We start from the raw sequence: 22,273 nt of genomic DNA on the forward strand, positions 1-22,273 counted from the left end.
TGAGAACTATTAGCTACTACTACTTTTTCAACAGATTGGGCACTTATGGCCTTATCTTGTTCTCTAAGCATGTTCAATAACAACTCCAAAGAAGGATTCTTCCCTACACTCAAACCTCTTTCTATGCAGAGACTCCTTGCTCCTTTCCAGCTAAGGTGATCATATGCAAGTTTGGACAGATCAACATTTTGGCCTGTGCCAGACATTTTTAGAAAGAGTTAAGTGATAGAAAAAGTGAAGAAAAAGTTTTTCAGAACTTTTAGAAAGACAGAAAAAAACAACTTTTTAAACTTTTTAGAACTTTTTAGAAAGTTTAGAAGTACTTTTCAGCACTTAGAAAACAGTGAAAAGAGGAAATGCAAAACTTTTTAGTTATGTGTACATACACTGAACTTGTTTTGTATATTTTTCTCTTATGAAAAGTACAATGTCAAGAGTGGTAAGTAGTCTCAAAGCACTTATCCCACCACTGCACAACCAATGTAGGAGGCTGGACTGGCTTGTAGTGAGTACCAAGGGGTACTTACACCTTGCACCAGGCCCAGGTATCCCTTATTAGTGTAGAGGGTGTCTAGCAGCTTAGGCTGATAGATAATGGTAGCTTAGCAGAGCAGCTTAGGCTGAACTAGGAGACGTGTGAAGCTACTACAGTACCACAAATGATTATGCACAATATCATAAGAAAACACAATACACAGTTATACTAAAAATAAAGGTACTTTATTTTTATGACAATATGCCAAAAGTATCTCAGTGAGTACCCTCAGTATGAGGATAAGAAATATACACAAGATATATGTACACAATACCAAAAATAAGCAGTATAGTCTTAGAAAACAGTGCATACAGTGTAAAATTACAATAGGATGCAATGGGAGCACATAGGGATAGGGGCAACACAAACCATATACTCCAAAAGTGGAATGTGAATCACGAATGGACCCCAAACCTATGTGACCTTGTAGAGGGTCGCTGGGACTATTAGAAAATAGCAAGGGTTAGAAAAATACCCCACCCCAAGACCCTGAAAAGTGAGTGCAAAGTGCACTAAAGTTCCCCTAAAGACACAGAAGTCGTGATAGAGGGAAAATGCAAGGAAAACACAAATCAGCAGTGCAACAACAATGGATTCCTGACTGAGGGTACCTGTGGAACAAGGGGACCAAGTCCAAAAGTCACAAGCAAGTCGGAGATGGGCAGATGCCCAAGAAATGCCAGCTGTTGGTGCAAAGAAGCTCTTACTAGGCTGAAGAACTGTGAATACTGCAGGAACGACAAGGGCTAGAGACTTCCCCTTTGGAGGATGGATCCCCCACGCCTTGGAGAGTCGTGCAGAAGTGTTTTCCCGCCGGATGGACGCTAACAAGCCTTGCTAGCTGCAAATCGTGCGGTTAGCGTTTTTGGATGCTGCTGTGGCCCAGGATGGACCAGGACGGTGCAAATTGGACCAGGAGGTAGAGGGGATGTCGAGCAAGACAAGGAGCCCTCACAGCAGCAGGTAGCACCCGGAGAAGTGCCAGAAACAGGCACTACGAGGATGCGTGAAACGGTGCTCGCCTGAAGTCACACAAAGGAGTCCCACGTCGCCGGAGAACAACTTAGGAGGTCGTGCAATGCAGGTTAGAGTGCCGGGGACCCCAGCTTCCGGGTGCACAAAGGATTTCCGCCGGAAGTGCACGGGAGCTGGAGAAGTTGCAAAAGTTGCAAAAACCAACAATGCAGTCTGGCGTGGGGAGGCAAGGACTTACCTCCACCAAACTTGGACTGAAGAGTCACTGGACCGTGGGGGTCTCTTGGACAGTCTTGCTGGATTCGTGGGACCTCGCTCGTTGTCGTGAGAGGAGACCCAAGGGACCATGATGCAGCTTTTTGGTGCCTGCGTTGGCAGGGGGAAGATTCCGTCGACCCACGGGAGATTTCTTCGCAGCTTCTGATGCAGAGAGGAGGCAGACTACCCCCACAGGATGCACACCAAGGAAAACAGTCGAGAAGGCAGCAGGAGCGGCGTTACAAGGTTGCAGTAGTCGTCCTAGCTACTTTGTTGCAGGTTTGCAGGCTTCCAGCGCGGTCAGCAGTCGATTCCTTGGCAGAAGGTGAAGAGAGAGATGCAGAGGAACTCTGATGAGCTCTTACATTCGTTATCTGAGGAATCCCCAAAGAAAGAGACCCTAAATAGCCAGAAAAGAGGGTTTGGCTACTTAGGACAAAGGATAGGCTAGCAACACCTGAAGGAGCCTATCAGAAGGAGTCTCTGACGTCAGCAGTGGGCACTGGCCACTCAGAGCAGTCCAGTGTGCCAGCAGCACCTCTGTTTCCAAGATGGCAGAGGTCTGGAGCACACTGGAGGAGCTCTGGGCACCTCCCAGGGGAGGTGCAGGTCAGGGGAGTGGTCACTCCCCTTTCCTTTGTCCAGTTTCACGCCCAGGCAGGGGCTGAGGGGTCCCTGAACCGGTGTAAACTGGCTTATGCAGAATTGGGCACCTCTGTGCCCAACAAAGCATTTCCAGAGGCTGGGGGAGGCTACTCCTCCCCTGCCTTCACACCATTTTCCAAAGGGAGAGGGTGTAACACCCCCTCTCTGAGGAAGTCCTTTGTTCTGCCATCCTGGGCCACGCCTGGCTGGACCCCAGGAGGGCAGAAGCCTGTCTGTGGGGTTGGCAGCAGCAGCAGCTGCAGTGTAACCCCAGAAAAGGCAGTTTGGCAGTACCAGGGTCTGTGCTACAGACCACGGGGAGCATGGAATTGTGCCAACTATGCCAGGATGGTATAGAGGGGGCAATTCCATGATCTTAGACATGTTACATGGCCATATTCGGAGTTACCATTGTGAAGCTACACATAGGTAGTGACCTATGTGTAGTGCACGCATATAATGGTGTCTCCAGCACTCACAAAGTCGGGGAATTTGCCCTGAACAATGTGGGGGCACCTTGGCTAGTGCCAGGGTGCCCACACACTAAGTAACTTTGCACCTAACCTTTACCAGGTAAAGGTTAGACATATAGGTGACTTATAAGTTACTTAAGTGCAGTGAAAATGGCTGTGAAATAATGTGGGCATTATTTCACTCAGGCTGCAGTGGCAGGCCTGTGTAAGAATTGTCAGAGCTCCCTATGGGTGGCAAAAGAAATGCTGCAGCCCATATGGATCTCCTGGAACCCCAATACCCTGGGTACCTTAGTACCATATACTAGGGAATTATAAGGGTGTTCCAGTAAGCCAATGTGAATTGGTAAAATTGGTCACTAGCCTGTTAGTGACAATTTAAAAGTAATGAGAGAGCATAACCACTGAGGTTCTGGTTAGCAGAGCCTCAGTGAGACAGTTAGGCACCACACAGGGAACATATACATGCACACTTATGAGCACTGGGGTCCTGTGTGACAGGGTCCCAGTGACACATACATATAGGCCACAAACTTATGAGCACTGGGGTCCTGACCAGCAGGGTCCCAGTGACACATAACAAACATACTGAAAACATGGTGTTTTCAATATGAGCACTGGGGCCTGGCTATCAGGATCCCAGTGAGACAGTGAAAACAGTGACAAACACCCTGACATACACTCACAAACAGGCCAAAAGTGGGGGTAACAAGGCTAGAAAGAGGCTACCTTCTCACACAGTGACACATAAAAAACATACTGAAAACATATGGTTTTCACTATGAGTACTGGGCCCTGGCTAGCAGGATCCCAGTGAGACAGTGAAAACACCCTGACATACACTCACAAACAGGCCAAAAGTGGGGGTAACAAGGCTAGAAAGAGGCTACTTTCTCACATGTGGTCCTTCCAGGTAGGTGCTGTGTAGCGCAGTTTATTGTACAGTACAGCGTGCTCCTTCCAGGTAGGTGATGTGTAATGCAGTGTATTCTAAAGTACAGTGTGCTCCTTCCAGGTAGGTGCTGTTAGTGCAGTGTATTGTACAGTACAGTGTGCTCCTTCCAGGTAGATGCTGCGTAGTGCAGTGTATTCTGTAGTGTTGTCCTTCCAGGTAGGTGCTGTGTAGTGCTGTGTAATGCACAGTACAGTGTGCTCCTTCCGGGTAGGTGCTGTATAGTGATGTATAGTGCAGTGTATTGTATAGTCTGCTCCTTCGAGGTAGAAGATGTGTCGTGCAGTGTATTGTACTGTGTGCTCCCTCCAGGTAGGTGTGGTGTAGTGCAGTGTATGCTACAGTGTGCTCCCTCCAGGTAGGTGCAGTGTAGTGCAGTGTTTTCTACAGTGTGGTCCTTCCAGGTAGGTGCTGTGTAGTGCAGTTTATTGTACAGTACAGTGTGCTCCTTCCAGGTAGGCGCTGTGTAATGCAGTGTGTTCTATTGTGTGGTCCTTCCAGGAGGTGCTGTATAGTGCTGTGTAATGCACAGTTGTGTGCACCTTCCAGGTAGGTGCTGTATAGTGCTGTGTAATGCACAGTACAGTGTGCTCCAACCAGGTAGGTGCTGTGTAGTGCAGTGTATTGTGTAGTCTGTTCCTTCCAGGTAGAAGCGGTGCAGTGTATTGTACTGTGTGCTCCCTCCAGGTGGGTGAGGTCTAGTGCAGTGTATGGTATAGAACAGTGTGCTCCTTCCTGGTAGGTGCTGTGTAGTGCAGTGTATTTTACAGTACTGTGTGCTCCTAACCAGGTAGGTGCTGCTAGGCCAGTGTATTGTGCAGTACAACGTGCTCCATCCACGTAGGTCTGGTGTAGTGCAGTGTATTGTACAATACAGTGTACTGCTTCCAGGTAGTTGCTGTGCCATGCTGTGTATTGTACAGTATGCTCCTTTCAGGTAGGTGCTGTTTAGTGTAGTGTATTGTACAGTACAGTATGCTTTTTCCAGGTAGGTGCTGTTAGTGCAGTGTATTGTACAGTACAGTGTGCTCCTTCCAGGTAGGTGCTGTGTAGTGAAGTGTATCGCTCAGTGTAGTCTTTACAGGTAGGTGCAGTAAAGTGCAGTTTATTGTACTTTGTGTTCCTTCCAAGTAGGAACTGTGTAGTGCAGTGTATTATACAGTACTGTGGGGTCCTTCCCGGTAGGTGCAGCTTATTCTACAGTGAGGTCCTTGCAGGTCGGTGCTGTGTAGTGCAGCGTATTGTACAGTACAGTGTTCTCCTTCAAGGCAGGTGCTGTGTAGTGCAGTCTATTGTATAGTACAGTGTGCTCATTTCAGGTGGGTGGTGTAGTACAGTGTGTTGTACAGTGAAGTGTTCTCATCCTAGAGAGGTGCTGTGTAGTGCAGTGTATTCTACAGTACAGCATGCTCCTTCCAGGTAGGTGCTGTGAAGTGTAGTGTATTGTATAGTCTGCTCCTTCCAGGTAGGTGCTGTGAAGTGTAGTGTATTGTACAGTGTGCTCCTTCCAGGTAGGTGCGGTGCAGTGCTGTGTATTGTACAGTACAGCATGCTCATTCCAGGTAGGTGGTGTAGTGCAGTGTATTGTACAGTCCAGTGTGCTCCTTCCAGATAGGTGCTGTGTAGCGCAGTGTACTGTACAGTACAATGTCTGCTTCCAGGTAGGTGTGGTATAGTGCAGTGTATTGTATAATACAGAGTGGTGCTTCCAGGTAGGTGCTGTGTAGTGCAGTGTATTGTATAATACAGTGTGCTCCTACAAGGCAGGTGATGTGTAGTGCAGTGTGCTCAGTGTGCTCTTTACAGGTATGTGCAGTATAGTTCAGTTTATTATACTATGTGTTCCTTCCAGGTAGGTGCTGTGTAGTGCAGTGTATTGTACAGTACAGTGTGCTCCTAATCAGGTAGGTGCTGTTAGGCCAGTGTATTGTGCAGTACTGTGTGTTCCTTCCATGTAGGTGTGGTGTAGTGCAGTGTATTGTACAGTACAGTGTGTTCCTTCCAGATACTTGCTGTGTAGTGTAGTGTATTGTACAGTACAGTTCGCTCTTTCCAGGTTGGTGCTGTGTAGTGCAGTGTATTCTACAGTACAGTTTGCTCCTCCTATAGTGCAGTGTATTGTACAGTGTGCTCCTTCCAGGTAGGTGTAGTACAGTGTATTTCACAGTACAGTGTGCTCCTTACCAGGTAGTTGCTGTTAGGCCATTGTATTGTACAGTACAGTCTGTTCCTTCCAGTTAGGTGGGTTGTAGTGTAGTGTATTGTACAGTACAGTGTGTTCCCTCCAGGTAGGTGATGTGTAGTGCAGTGTATTGTACAGTACTGTGTGCTCCTACCAGGTAGGTGCTGTATAGTGCGAGGTATTTTACAGTACAGTGCTCCCTCCAGGTAGGTGCTGTGTAGTGCAGTGTATTGTATTGTATAGTGTGCTCCTTCCAGGTAGGTGCTGTGTAGTACAGCGTATTGTACAGTACAGTGTGCTCCTTCCACATAGGTGCTGTGCAGTGTAGTGTATTGTACAGTACTGTCTGCTCCTTCCAGGTAGGTGCTGTGTGGTCCAGTGTATTCTACAGTACAGTGCGCTCCTTCTAGAGTGCAGTGTATTTTACAGTGTGCTCCTTCCAGATTTCTGCTGTGTAGTGCAGCGCATTGCACAGTACATTGTGTTCCTTCCAGGTAGGTGCTGTGTAGCGCAGTGTATTGTACTGTGTGCTCTTTACAGGTAGGTGCAGTATAGTGCAGTATATTGTACTATGTGTTCCTTCCAGGTAGGTGATGTGAGGTGTATTGTATTGAACAGTACAGTATGTTCCTTCCACGTAGGTGCTGTTAGTGCAGGGCATTGTATAGTACACTGTGCTCCTCCCAGGTAGGTGCTGTGTAGTGAAGCATATTCTACAGTACAGTGTGTTCCTTCCAGGTAGGTGCAGTGCAGTGTAGTGTATTGAAGAGTACAGTGTGCTCCTTCCAGGTAGGTGCTGTATACTGCAGTGTAATGCACAGTACAGTCTGCTCCTTCCAGGTAGGTGCTGTGTAGTGCAGTGTATTGAATAGTCTGCTCCTTCCAGGTGGAAGCTGTGTAGTGCAATCTATTGTACTGTGTGCTCCCTCCAGGTAGGTGTGGTGCAGTGCTGTGTATTCTACAGTGTGCTCCTTCCAGGTAGGTGCTGTGTAGTGCAGTGTATTGTACAGTACAGGCTGTTCCTTCCAGGTACAAGCTGTGAATGTATTGTACTGTGTGCTCCCTCCAGTTAGGTGCAGTGTTGTGCAGTGTTTTCTACAGTGTGGTCCTTCCAGCTAGGTACTGTGTAGTGCAGTTTATTGTGCTGTTCAGTGTGCTCCTTCCAGGTTGATGCTGCGTAGTGCAGTGTATTCTATAGTGTTGTCCTTTCAGGTAGGGGCTGTATAGTGCTGTGTAATGCACAGTACAGTGTGCTCCTTCCGGGTAGGTGCTGTATAGTGATGTGTAATGCACAGTACAGTGTGCTCCTTCCAGGTAGGTCCTGTGTAGTGCAGTGTATTCTACTGTGTGCTCATTTACAGGTAGGTGCAGTATATTGTACTATGTGTTCCTTCCAGGTAAGTGCTGTGAGGTATATTGTATTGTACAGGGCCGTATAGTCCTTCCAGGTAAGTGTTGTTAGTGCAGTGTATTGTATAGTACACTGTGCTCCTCCCAGGTATGTGCTGTGTAGTGAAGTGTATTCTACAGTACAGTGTGTTCCTTCCAGGTAGGTGCTGTGCAGTGTAGTGTATTGAAGAGTACAGTGTGCTCCTTCCTGATAGGTGTTGTATACTGCAGTGTAATGTACAGTACAGTCTGCTCCTTCCAGGTAGGTGCTGTGTAGTGCAGTGTATTGTATTGTGTGCTCCCTCCAGGTAGGTGCGGTGTAGTGCAGTGTATTCTACAGTGTGCTCCCTCCAGGTAGGTGCAGTGTAGTGCAGTGTTTTCTACAGTGTGGACCTTCCAGGTAGGTGCTGTGTAGCGCAGTTTATTGTACAGTACAGCGTGCTCCTTCCAGGTAGGTGCTGTGTAATGCAGTGTATTGTACAGTACAGTCTGCTCCTTCCAGGTAGGTGCTGTGTAGTGCAGTGTATTGTATGTGTGCTCCCTCCAGGTAGGTGCGGTGTAGTGCAGTGTATTCTACAGTGTGCTCCCTCCAGGTAGGTGCAGTGTAGTGCAGTGTTTTCTACAGTGTGGTCCTTCCAGGTAGGTGCTGTGTAGTGCAGTTTATTGTACAGTACAGTGTGCTCCTTCCAGATAGGCGCTGTGTAATGCAGTGTGTTCTATTGTGTGGTCCTTCCAGGAGGTGCTGTATGGTGCTGTGTAATGCACAGTTGTGTGCACCTTCCAGGTAGGTGCTGTATAGTGCTGTGTAATGCACAGTACAGTGTGCTCCAACCAGGTAGGTGCTGTGTAGTGCAGTGTATTTTGTAGTCTGTACCATCCAGGTAGAAGCGGTGCATTGTATTGTATTGTGTGCTCCCTCCAGGTGGGTGAGGTCTAGTGCAGTGTATGGTATAGAACAGTGTGCTCCTTCCTGGTAGGTGCTGTGTAGTGTAGTGTATTTTACAGTACTGTGTGCTCCTAACCAGGTAGGTGCTGCTAGGCCAGTGTAATGTGCAGTACAACGTGCTCCATCCAGGTAGGTCTGGTGTAGTGCAGTGTATTGTACAATACAGTATGCTCCTTTCAGGTAGGTGCTGTTTAGTGCAGTGTATTGTACAGTATAGTCTGCTCCTTCCAGGTAGGTGCTGTTAGTGCAGTGTATTGTACAGTACAGTGTGCTCCTTCCAGGTAGGTGCTGTGTAGTGAAGTGTATCGCTCAGTGTAGTCTTTACAGGTAGATGCAGTATAGTGCAGTTTATTGTACTTTGTGTTCCTTCCAAGTAGGAACTGTGTAGTGCAGTGTATTATACAGTACTGTGGGGTCCTTCCCGGTAGGTGCAGTTTATTCTACAGTGAGGTCCTTGCAGGTCGGTGCTGTGTAGTGCAGCGTATTGCACAGTATAGTGTTCTCCTTCAAGGCAGGTGCTGTGTAGTGCAGTGTATTGTATAGTACAGTGTGCTCATTCCAGTTGGGTGGTGTAGTACAGTATGTTGTACAGTGAAGTGTTCTCGTCCTAGAGAGGTGCTGTGTAGTGCAGTGTATTCTACAGTACAGCATGCTCCTTCCAGGTAGGTGCTGTGAAGTGTAGTGTATTGTATAGTCTGCTCCTTCCAGGTAGGTGCTGTGAAGTGTAGTGTATTGTACAGTGTGCTCCTTCCAGGTAGGTGCGGTGCAGTGCTGTGTATTGTACAGTACAGCATGCTCATTCCAGGTAGGTGGTGTAGTGCAGTGTATTGTACAGTCCAGTGTGCTCCTTCCAGGTAGGTGCTGTGTAGCGCAGTGTACTGTACAGTACAATGTCTGCTTCCAGGTAGGTGTGGTATAGTGCAGTGTATTGTACAATACAGTGTGGTGCTTCCAGGTAGGTGCTGTGTAGTGCAGTGTATTGTATAGTACAGTGTGCTCCTACCAGGTAGGTGCTGTGTAGTGCAGTGTATTCTAGTGTGGTCCTTCCAGGTAGGTGCTGTCTAGTGTAGTGTATTCTACAGTACAATGTGCTCCTTCCAGGTAGGTGCTGTGTAGTGCAGTGTATCGTACAGTACAGTGTGATCCTTCCAGGTAGGTGCTGTGTAGTGCAGTGTATTGTACAGTGTTGTCCTTCCAGGTAGGTGCTGTGTAGTGTAGTGTCTCGTACAGTACAGTGTGCTCCGTCCAGGTAGGTGCTGTATAGTGCTGTGTAATGCACAGTACAATGTGCTCCAACCAGGTAGGTGCTGTGTAGTGCAGTGTATCGTACAGTACAGTGTGCTCCTTCCAGGTAGGTGCTGTGTAGTGCAGTGTATTCTACAGTGTTATCCTTCCTGGTAGGTGCTGTATAGTGCAGGGTAATGCACAGTACAGGGTGCACCTTTCTGGTAGGTGCTGTGTAGTGCAGTGTATTGTGTAGTCTGTTCTTTCCAGGTAGTTGCTGCGCAGTATAGTGTATTCTACAGTACAGTATGCTCCTTCCAGGTAGGTGCTGTTAGTGCAGTGTATTGTATAGTACAGTGTGCTCCTTCTGGGTTGGTGCTGTGTAGTGCAGTATATTGCTCAGTGTGTTCCTTCTATAGTGCAGTGTATTGTACAGTTCAGTGTGCTGCTTCCAGGAAGATGCTGTTAGTGCAGTGTATTGTACAGTACTGTGTGGTCCTTCCAGGTAGGTGCTGTTAGTGCAGTGTATTGTACAGTTTGCTCCTTCCAGGTAGGTGCTGTGCAGTGTATTGTATAGTATAGTGTTCTCTTTCTAGGTAGATGATGTGTAGTGCAGTGTATTGTACAGTTCAGCGTGCTACTTCTAGAGAGGTACTGTGTAGTGCAGTGTATTGTGCAGTAAGCGCTCCTTCTAGAGAGGTGCTGTATAGTTTTGCCTCTTGTCAATAACCTGAATATAAAATATAAATAACATGTATATAGCTTTAAATCTCTAACTCTGAGTCTCTTCCCTGCAGTGATGGTGACTCTGGATCCAGACACAGCACATCCTGAGCTCCTCCTGGCTGAGGGGGGGAGACGTGTGAGAGGGACATGGACAGCACAGCCCCTGCCGGACACCCCCAAGAGATTCACCTCCTCAACCTGTGTGCTGGGGAGCGAGGGGTTCACCTCAGGCAGACATTACTGGGAGGTGCAGCTGCTGCAGGAGGGGCTGGGATGGGCTGTGGGGGTCGCAGCAGAGTCTGTGGAGAGGAAGGGGGGGGTCACATGGTCACCGGAGGGGGGGGTCTGGGCTGTGCAGGGGTGGGGGGGTCGGTACTGGGCTCTCACCTCCCCTCCGACCCCTCTGTCCCCCCCTCGTGAGAGGCCCCTGAAGCTGGGGGTGTATCTGGACTACGAGGGGGGGCGGCTGTCCCTGTACAATGCGGACTCCATGGAGCTTCTCTACACTTTCCCCCGGACCCGCTTCACCCGCAGGATCTTCCCCATCTTCTATCTCTGGGGGTTAGGAGCAGAGCTGAGGCTGGTGTAGGAGCTGCAGGGGGCGGGGCTGTGACGTGTGTGTGTGTGGGGGAGGGGCATCAGCTCACCTGGGGGAGGGGATGTGACATTCCATCTCAGATTTAACCCCTTCTGCTCCTGATTCTTCATTAATTAACATTCAGCACTGACTCCGTGACCACACCTGACTCCAAATACAGGCACTACCGATTCCTGTCACAGGCACTGGTCGCTCCATTTCAAATAATACTGACTCCAAATACAGGCACCACCTACTCCAGTCACAGGCACTACCGATTCTAGTCACAGGCACTGCTGGCCCAAGTCACAGGCACTCGTCAGTCTACTCACAGGAACTCCTGTCTCAGTAATGATGGCTCCAGGCACTCGAGGCACAGGCACTGCTGGCTCATTTACAGATAACCATAACTTCAAATTCAGGTACTGTTCACTAAAGATGGGCACTACTGATGTGAAACACTGTCAGTACATACTCCAAAAACAGGCACTGCTCACACAAATACAGATAACTATACACAGGTATAACAGACTCATGTCACAGGCACTCCAGACTCTAACCACATGCACTGCTAACTCAGAGCGCTTCTGAATCCAAGCACAGATACACCTGACTCCATGCACAGGCACTGCTAGCTCCAAGCACAGGCACTGCTGATTCAAAACTCAACTACTGTTTATTCAAACTGGGCACCATTCATTCCAGTTACTGGCACTGCTTATTCAAAACACTGCTTGTCCAATACACAGGCACTGCTGATTCAAACACAATAAATCCTGACACTACAGATAATGTTGACTCCAAGCCCATAGGCATGATCACCATTGAGGAAAAACACAATATGTGTTTACTTCATGAACAGGCACTGCTCAGTCAGTTACAGCTAACCTTGGCTCCAGGCATAGGTACTCCAGACTCCTATCATAGGCACTCTTGACTCTAAAGACAGACACTGCTAACTCTAATCATGTTTTAGTCAAAGTAAAACCACTGCTGACGTGTGGCAGGCACTGCTGACTCCGAGCATTGGTACTGCTGATTCAGACACAGAAACTGCTGCCTCAAGTAATGGGCACTGCTCATTCAAAAGAGGCAAAGCTGACTCCAAGCACACGCACCGCTGCCTCAATTCTAAACAATCCTTACTCCAAGCACAGGCATCGCTCGCTCCAGGTAGAGGCACTGCTGTCTTAATTAAATATAACCCTGACTCGAAGCATAGGCAGCGCTGACTCTTTGCACTGGCACTGCTGATTCAGTTAAGGAGTTCCTTGACTCCAAGCCTAGGCAATGTTGAATTAAAACGTAGGCACTGGAGACTTCACTAATACTGACTCCAAACACAGGTTTTTCTGGTTTAATTATTGATAACCTAGCACTTGAAGTCAGCAGTGCCTGTGATTGGTGTCAGAGATAACGCCCACGGCTGACTCCAAATCACAGGAACTATAGACTCCAGGCACAGACACTTCAGACACGGGCACTGCTGATTTAAAAAAGACACCAAGTATTCATGGCTTCAATTACGGAAACACCTCAATCAAATCACAGGCACTGCTGACACCTGACTTCAAGCAGAGGGACTTCTGTTTTAAGACACAGGCACTGCTCACTCCAAGCACAGTGACTTGTCACCCATTACAGATAATACTGTCTGCAAATACAGGCACTGTTAAACACAAGCACTACTGATGTGAATGATTGTCACTGCTTACTCCATGAATAGACACTGTTCACTTAATTCCAGGTATCCCAGACTCCAGGCACAGGCACTGCTGACTCATTACAGATAGTGCTGACTCCAACCCCAGAGGTCCCGACTACAGGCACAGGATCTGCTGACTACAGTACTGGTAATGCTGACTCCAAGCACAGGCACTGCTGATGCAAAAAACAAATACTGCCAATTCAAAACAGGAAGACAAGACTGAAACTACTGACTCCAGTCACAGGCACAGCTAATTAAAAATAGGCACCTTTGATACAGGCACTACTCACCTCATCCACAAGCACAGCTGAATCAAATTACAAGTACTATTGGCTCTAAACACAGGCACTGGTGACTCAGTTTCAGATAACCTTCTAGTCATACACAGTCCTTACTTCAAGCTCAGGCACTGGTGACTCAGTTATAGATATTTTTTGTAATGTTTACACCAAGCTCAGAGTTTCCTGGTGCATCTAATACTGACTCCCAAGCACATGCACTGCTGACTCAGTTATAGATGATCCTGATTCCAAATACAGGCACTGCTAACTCGAAACAAAGACACTACTGACTCCACTCAATGGCACTTGACTCCAAGCCCAGACACTTCTCTTTCAAAAGACATGCACTGATCACTCCAAGCACAGTCACTCATGGCTCATTACAGATAATGCTGACTACTACAAATACAGGCATTTCTAAATATAGGCACTACTGAGATGAAATGCTGTAAGTGCTTAATCCACAAGCAGGCACTCCTCACTCACATACAGATAATCTTTCTCCAAATGCAGGTACTGGTAACTCCAGTCATAGGCACTTCTGTCTCCTAGCATGAGCACTACAGGCATTCCTGACTTCAATCACAGGCACTGCCGGTTCAAAACACATGTACTGCTGACTCCATTATAGTTTACTTTGACTCCAAACAGGCCCTGCTGGCTTTAAGCAGTCACTGTGGACTTCAATCACAGGCACTACTCACTAAATTATAAATCCATATACAGACATTCATGACTCCGGTGCAGTTAATGCTCACTCCTGGTCCATGCACTGCTAACTGAATTACATGTAATTCTGATTCTATTCACAGGCACTGCTGACTGCCAGCCGAGGCAATTCTAATTCAAAACGCAGGCACTGTTGACAGCTGTGCTGCTAATGCTAGCTCCAAGCAAAGGCACTGCTGATGCAAACTATTGCTGATTCAAAACGCAGGAACTACTGTCTCCAGTAACGGGGTACACTTGCTTTTAGGCACTTGTCTTCAAGCAAGGCACTGCTGACTCAACACACAGGAATTGCTGACTCAAGCACATTCACTGCTCTCTCAATTGTATATACTTCTTACTCCAAGCACAGGCACGGCTGACTCAGATACACTTAATAATTGTTCCAGGCACTGCTATCTGAATTGCAGGTAATTTGAATTCCAAACACAGGCATTGCTCGCTCCAGGTAGAGGCACTGCTGTCCTGATTAAAAATAACCCAGACTTCAATCATAGGCTTAAGCTTGGAGTCAAGGAAGTCTTTACCTGAATCAGCAGTTCCATCTGACTTTAAGCTCAGGGACTCACTACAGAGAATGCTAACAGCAAATACAGGCACTGCTGAACAGAGGCACTAATAATGTGAACTACTTTCACAGCTTATTCCACCAACAGACACTGTTCACTTAGGCAGCACAGACTCCAAGCAGAGGCACTGCCGGCTCCAAAAAGGCACTGCAGACTCCAAGCACAGGCCCTACTCACTAGAGTATAAATAATCCTTACTCCACGCCAGACACTCCTGACTTCCATACACTTAATGCTCACTTCAAGCACAGGCACTGTTTACTAAATTAAAGATAATCTTGATTCTAATCACAGGCACTGCTGACTGCAAACCGAGGGAATTCTAATTTGAAAACACAGGCACTGTGGACTCCAAACACAGGCCCTATGGCTCCAAAAATTAATTGCAGACTCCAAGCACAGGCACTACTCACTAAATTATAAATAATACCTACTCCATATACGGACACTCATGACTCAGGTACTCTTAATGTTCACTCTAGACACAGCTAATTAAATTACAGTTAATCCTCACTCCAATCTCAGGCACTTCGAAATGCAAGCCAAACCAATTCTGAAGCAAAATGCAGGCACTGCTGACTCCAATCATAACCACTCCTGGCTCATTACAGATGATGTTGACTCCAAGCCCAGGGGCACAATCGCTATTGATGCAAAACAGAGTCCCTGCTTAATCCATGAACAAGCACTGCTCACATAGTTACAGCTAACCTTGTCTCCAGGCACTACAGACTCCTATCACAGACACACTAACTCCAGGCATGGTTCAGTCAAAATAGAGACACTGCTGTCTTTCAACAGGCACTGCTGACTCCAAGCATTGGTACTGCTGATTCAAAGAATAGAAACATAATTCCACACTCCTGATTTCAAACATAGGCACTGCTGGCTACAGGCACAGATACCCCTGACTCCAAGTACAGGCACTTCAGCTTCAGATCACAGGAACTGTAGACTGCAGGCCCAGGCAGGTCTGACTCCAAGTACAGGCACTGATGATTAAAACACTCCGCGCGTGGATACCGCTGATTACTAGCAAAGGCACTGCTGGCTCCAAATGTAAGCATTGCTGACTCAAATGCAGATAACCTTGATCCCAATATCAGGCACTGGTGACTCCAAGCACATGCAATTCTCACTTAATTTCAGATAACCCTGTCTCCTAGTACAGGCACTGCTGCTTCGTAGGACCGGCACTGCTGATTTAAAACACAAGTACTTTTGATTCAAAAGATAGGCACTTCTTATTCCAGGTGTAAGCACTTCTAAGACAGACAGGCACTGCTTATTCAAAATAAACATTGCTGATCCCAACCATCGGAGCTCCTGACTTCAGGTGCTACATATTCATACCAGGCACTGCTGACTTCAGACACTTCTGAGGCCAAGCAGTCCCCACTGACTGAAAACATAGGCACTGCTGACTTGAAATGCAGGCACACCTGACTCAAACCACAGGTGCTGCTGACTCCAAGCTCAGACTATCATGTTTCTCAGGAGAGGGGTTTATAATTAATAAAACAGGTTTTGCTCACTCCACAAACACTCCTGACTCAATCACAGATAATTCTGACTCCAAGCGCCAGCACTCTTGACTCTAAACACAAAAACTGCTCACTGTTCACTCATTAAGAGATAACTCTGACTCCAAGCTTAGGCACCTCTCATTCAACAAACGGCACTGCTGTTCCCAAGCACCAGCATTTCTGATTCAAATAAGAGACCTCTGATTCAGAACCAGGCACTGCTAACTACTCTTGACTCAATTACAGATAACTGTGACTCCACAGGTACTCCCCACCAGACACCAAGCTCAGGTACTATTGACTTCAAGCACATGCACTGCTGATTCAAAACATAGGCACTGCTGATTCTAAGCACAGTAATCTGTGGTCTCATTCAAAATGGAGACTTTCCTTTTTCCAAACAGGCACTCCTTTCTCCAGGCAAATGTACCTCTGACTCTAAGCACAGACACAGGTACTGCTGATTCAAAACATAGGCACTTGTGATGTCAAGCACAGGCACTGATGATTTTCCCCACAGGCATCTCTGATACTAAACACGGGCACTGTTGACTTCAAGCTGAGGAGTTCGTGACTCCAAGCACAGACACTTCTGATTACAAACACGAGGACTGCTGATTTAACACCCAAGCCACCTGACTTCAAGCACAATCACTTATGTTTCAGTTAGATACTACTCTCTCCAGGCACTGCCACTAGTCAATTACAGATAATCCTAATTCCAATCACACGCACCCCTGACTCCAGTCAGTACTTCTAATTATGACTCTAAGCACAGACACGTCTGATTCATTTATTGATCATGCTGTGCCTGGAGTCAGCAGTGCCTCTACTTGGAGTCAGGTTGTCTGTAATGAACATGTAAATACCACTGCTGACTCCAGGCACAGGCACTTCAAAATTAAACCACAGGCACTCTGACACCTGACTTCAAGTGGAGGGACTTTTGATTAAAAACATAAGCTTTTCTGATTCTAACCACAGGCACTGCTGTCACAAGCACAGGCACTCCTCACTCCCACACATGCACTTCTGATTACAAAAAACAGGCACTGCTGATTGCAGACACAGGCACTGCTGATTGCAGACACAGGCACTGCTGATTGCAAGCACAGCCACTGCTACCACATGCACTTTGGATTCAAAATATAGGCATTGCTGATTCAAAACACAGGCACTATGAACTCAATTGTTGGTAGACGTTGATAGACACTGCTAATACCACAGGCACTGTTGACTCCAAATAAAGGAACTGATGGCTCTCTAGGACAGGCACTCCTGTTTCGAAGGACAGGGAGTGTTATTTCAAGCGCATCAATTGTGGCTTCAAAGCTAAATCATTCCTAACTCAGTTGCAGATAATTCTGACTCCAAACTCAGGAACTCCTGCCTCAAAGCGCACGCATTTCTCACTCGAATACAAAGAATCCTGACTCCAAACACAAGTGCGACTGACTCCAGTACAGCTAATCCCGCCGCCAAGCATGGGCACTCCTGGTGCCAAGCACAGGCACAGCTGCCTCAAAATAAAGGCATTGTTGACCCAAGCATAAATACTCCTTCGTACAGTACAACTAACCCTGACTCAAAGTCTATCACTCATGGCTAATCCTGATTCCAATTACAGTCATGTCGCACAGCAGGCATAGGCACTGCTCACCAGAGCACAAAGCACTCCTCACCAGAGCACAGGCACTCCTCACCAGCACAGGCACTTCTCACCAGAGCACAGGCACGCCTCAGCACAGGCACTGCTCAGCAGAGCACAAACACTCCTCACGAGAGGATAGGCACTCCTTACCGGAGCACCGGCCCTTCTCACCAGAGCACCAGCACTGCTCACCAGAGCACAGGCACACCTCACCAGAGCACAATCACTCCTCACAAGAGCACAGGCGCTCCTCACCGGAGCACCGGCACTTCTCACCAGAGCACAGGCACTGCTCACCAGAGCACAGGCACTGCTCACCAGAGCACAGGCACTGATCACCGGAGCACAGGCACTTCTCACTAGAGCACAGGCACGCCTCAGCACAGGCACTGCTCAGCAGAGCACAGGCACTCCTCACCAGAGCATAGGCACTTCTCACCGGAGCACAGGCACTCCTCAGCACAGGCAATGCTCAGCAAGCACAGGCACTGCTCACCAGAGCACAGGCACTGCTCACCAGAGCACAGGCACTCCTCACTGGAGCACAGGCACGCTTCAGCACAGGCACTTCTCACCGGAGCACAGGCACTCCTCACCAGAGCACAGTCTCGCCTCAGCACAGGCACTGCTCATCAGAGCACAGGCACTCCTCACTGGAGCACAGGGACGCCTCATTGGAGTACAGTCAGTTCTCAGCACAGGCACTGCTCAGCAGAGCAGAGGCACTCCTCACTGGAGCACATATGAATCTAAACACAGGCAATGCAGATTCTAAGCATAGGTATTGCTGACTCCAAGCACACGCAGTCCTGACTCCTAGCACAGGCACTGCTCAATTACAAATTATCCTCTCTCTGAGCGCAGAGCACTCCTGACCCAAATATAGTTAATGTTGTTAATGTTAAAATGAGGCAGACTTCGTACTGTATGGATCATAAGGCTGTGAGAAGTTGTGTAATTTTTCATGTGAACTTTTTGTTGATGAAACTCTTGGAGATTTACGCTTTTGTAGCGAAATGTGATTTTTTTCTGGCATCTTGCATCAGTGTTTTCTGTGCACACTTCGAATTAAAAAGTCTTAGGATACAAGCAGGAGACCAGTTTGACTAGAAAATGTCTCTCCAGTAGATATTTTTTTACTTAAACCAGTCTTTCCCTGATTGTGCATGAGAATGTTTAGAGGTGCACACTGTGGAAAAAGCCAAAGTGGGGCCTATTGTTAATTTTAGAGGCGTCAATAAAAGTCATGAAACTAAAAGGTATAAAGGTGTCTATGAGCATTATTTGACAGAGCGGCGTCTTCAGTCCAGAGAGGGCTAAGAGATCACGCAGGAGGCCAAGGGCTGGCACATTGAGTGAACCCCGGGAGCGGCTTATCAGCCTGCCAAGGACACAGAACTGTTGAACAAAGAAATAAAGACAACATCTGGCTTCATTCAGAACAGTAATTCCATTAAGGTCTGCAGATGTGATGGGCAAGGCCTCCAAGGAAACCTTCAAACTATCTCTGGTGCTAGGGTTAGCCGAGACAGAGGAGAGGAAGGAGACTTTGGAGGAGAATTAGGAAGAAGTATTGAGACACCATTATCATGTTTCAATATTTCCATTTGTCTTCCTACTAAACATTGGAGCCACTATCTTGTTTATTTTATAATAACGTACATATTGTGGGCACTACCATAGGTTTTTGACTACAATAAAGTCATAAAAGCATATTTGTAGCATAGGTTCTTGTGCATGTCTATGAGTTTCACAGGTCTGAAGGTTGCCCAGTAAACACCTTCCACACGTAACAGTGCCATGGGTTGCGTGTGTTTCCACCAGCAGGGTTCTCTGCCTCATGTTGTTATGTTGACTTAGCCTGCGCTGCCAGAGGGTCTAGGAAAACTGTAGACCAGGCCGTCTTCTGAATAAAATCCAGATAACATATCACTGTAACTCAATATTTCACCTCTGGTCACCACCAGCCTTTTGCTGCTGGTAATCAGTGATGGTATTACCGCCAGATACCAGTAATGACATCACCTATCATAACAGTGGGCAGTATAAATATCCAGTCACCCCATTGACTGCTATTTTCACCATTCCACTTCATTCCCTGAAACTTCTAAATGATGTCCAGTTTCTCTCCAGCTTGACGCTGAGTTGAAGACACCCCAATCCTCCTCAGCATCCTCAGTTTTCCAGCAGTTGCTCAACACAAAGATACCTGATCTCTGCTGCCATCTCGCTGAGTCATCACCACAGACTGACCAGACAAAAGCCGGAAAAATGTGTCTGAGCGTAATCAAGAAATAAAGCGAATTCCAGCTTTGGGCCTCTCACCGGGTCTGATTAGAGGTGGGCAGTAGGCAAAACAACTCACCTCTCTGAAGAAGCCGGAAGAGTGTCAGGATAAATATGAATCCCATTATATCAATGTGCCACAGAGTTCATCATGAAATTATTGTTGTCAGACATATGGGTGGGTATCATTATAAACACCTTGGTCCCTGCACACGGCACATGAGGACTGACGCAACTCCACTAGTTATTACTACACCCTCCGAGGGAACTCATAACCCCTTCGCTGCCAGGCCTTTTCCCCCTCAGGTGCCAAGCCTTTTTTTGTCTGTTTGGGGCAGTTCGCACTTAGGCCCTTACAACTTTCTGTCCACAGAAGCTACCCACGCCAAATTTGCGTCCTTTTTTTCCAACATCCTAGATATTCTAGAGGTATCCCAGACATTGTGGGCTCCCCTGAAGGAGACCAAGAAATTAGCCAAAATACAGCAAAAATGTCGATTTTAAAAACAAAAAAATGGAAAAAAGGGCTGTAGAAGAAGGCTTGTGTTTTTTTCCCTGAAAATGGCACCAACAAAGGGTTTGAGGTGTTAAAATCACCATCTTCCCAGCTTTCAGGAACAGGCAAACTTGAATCAGAAAACCCCATTTTGCAACACAATTTTGGCATTTTACTGGGACATACCTCATTTTTACTAGTTTTAGTGCTTCCAGCCTCCTTCCACTTAGGGACAGAAATGGGTATGAAAGAAATGCTGGATGCCAGAAAGCTAAACATTTCTGAAAAGTAGACGAAATTCTAAATTCAGCAAGGGGTAATTTGTGTAGATCCTACAAGGGTTTCCTACAGAAATTAACAGCTGAAATAAAAAAATATTGAAATTGAGATGAAAAAAACATCAGTTTTTCTCAATGGTTTACTCTAACTTTTTCCTGCGATGTCAGATTTTTTAAAGCAATATACCGTTATGTCCGCTGGACTCTTCTGGTTGCGGGGATATATAGGGCTTGTATGTTCATCAAGAACTCTAGGTACCCAGAGCCAATAAATGAGCTACACCTTGCAATGGGTTTTCATTCTATACCAGGTATACAGCAATTCATTTGCTGAAATATGAAGAGTGAAAAATAGGTATCAAGAAAAACTTTGTATTTCGAAAATGGGCACAAGTTAAGGTGTTGAGAAGCAGTGGTTATGTGCACATCTCTGAATTCCAGGGAGCCCATACTAGTATGTGAATTACAGGTCATTTCTCAATTAGACTTCTTTTTTACACACTGTCTTACATTTGGAAGGAAAAAATGAAGAGAAAGACAAGGGGCAATAACACTTGTTTTGCTATTCTGTGTTCCCCTAAGTCTCCCGATAAAAATGGTGCCTCACTTGCGTGGGTAGACCTAATGCTCGCGACAGGAAACGCAACATGGACACATCACATTTTTACATTGAAATCTGACGTGTTTTTTGCACTCTGCCTAGCTGTAGGTTTTGTGCCCCTAGCTCAGCCGGCACCTAGGGAAATACAAGGTAGTTGGTTAACAAGGTAAGTTTATTTTCATTTTAAATAGCAAGACAATACAACTTCGCATTCACCTCTACTGACTCCTCCAACCGTGCTCCCGACCGCTCGCATTCCGTTGGGTCTCATGCCCCCAAGATTCTACAACAAGCACAAGACTCGATAGAACACACCCAACACATCTTCCCCCTTAACAACAATACAAATAAATTACATTTTAATGCTACAACACAACATTAAAACCTACTGTGCATAACTTAAGCCTATACAGTTATTAAACAAATAAAATCATAAACACCGGAATACGAGCAGGAAAATAATTATCCTACATTCATGCAAAAAGTACATAATCACAGTATTTGCTGGGAAGAATCTTGTTTCTAGGCGAAGCCCTTCATATAATGTTCTTTGTTTCGTGCTTCACCATGGTAGATACATTCATTCCTTTATCCAACAGTTCTACCTCACGAGCCAAGTACAACTTCTCCTTATTCCACCAATTACCATTATTTAACTTGACTGCATTTTTGCACATTTTGACAACCCTTTTAGGGCTCGAGAACTTAGATTCTCCTTTCTGGACAATACGAGCTTTTTTAATCTTCACATAATTCCCCACCTTAACACAAATTGTTTTTCTAGGATCCCCCTTACATTTATTTTGAGCAGACATCCTTTTTTCACTCACTTTCTCAATCAAACCTTCATTAACAGCAAATTCATCCATCCATTGTCTTGTCAGCTTGGTTGCAGGAACCCTACCCCTCAATAACACAAAAGGGGACACATCTGTATCCGCATTGGGAGTGGTACGCACTGCCCACAACAACTTCCTCAACTCCACCTTGCAATTAAAACCACTGGCCTTAGCCAGTTGTACATTCTCCTTAATCACCCTATTAAATCGTTCAACAAGCCCATTACTACCAGGATGATATAGCGAAGTTTTAACATGCTTAATACCCATGTGCGCCAAGAAACTAGAAAACTGAGCAGACGTGAACTGACACCCATTGTCTGTGAGTATCTCATCAGGAATACCTTCCCTGTCAAAAACAGATTCTAAAAACCCAATGACCCTTTGTGAGTTAGGCATCTTTACCAACTTAAGCTCTGGCCAACAG

At 46.5% G+C, this 22,273-nt stretch overlaps 1 protein-coding gene across 1 annotated transcript in view; it reads left to right on the forward strand.

Annotated features, from left to right (window-relative positions):
* LOC138278807 (E3 ubiquitin-protein ligase TRIM39-like) overlaps positions 1-10,894 on the forward strand; it is a 233,389-nt gene extending 222,495 nt beyond the window's left edge. The window contains exon 6 of the mRNA XM_069219319.1: positions 10,377-10,894. Coding sequence (XP_069075420.1) covers positions 10,377-10,894 — 518 coding nt within the window. The remainder of the gene's footprint in view (positions 1-10,376) is intronic.
* Positions 10,895-22,273: the final 11,379 nt, after the last annotated feature.

Source organism: Pleurodeles waltl, unplaced genomic scaffold (assembly GCF_031143425.1).
Source record: "Pleurodeles waltl isolate 20211129_DDA unplaced genomic scaffold, aPleWal1.hap1.20221129 scaffold_59, whole genome shotgun sequence".
NCBI classification, from domain to species: domain Eukaryota; kingdom Metazoa; phylum Chordata; class Amphibia; order Caudata; family Salamandridae; genus Pleurodeles; species Pleurodeles waltl.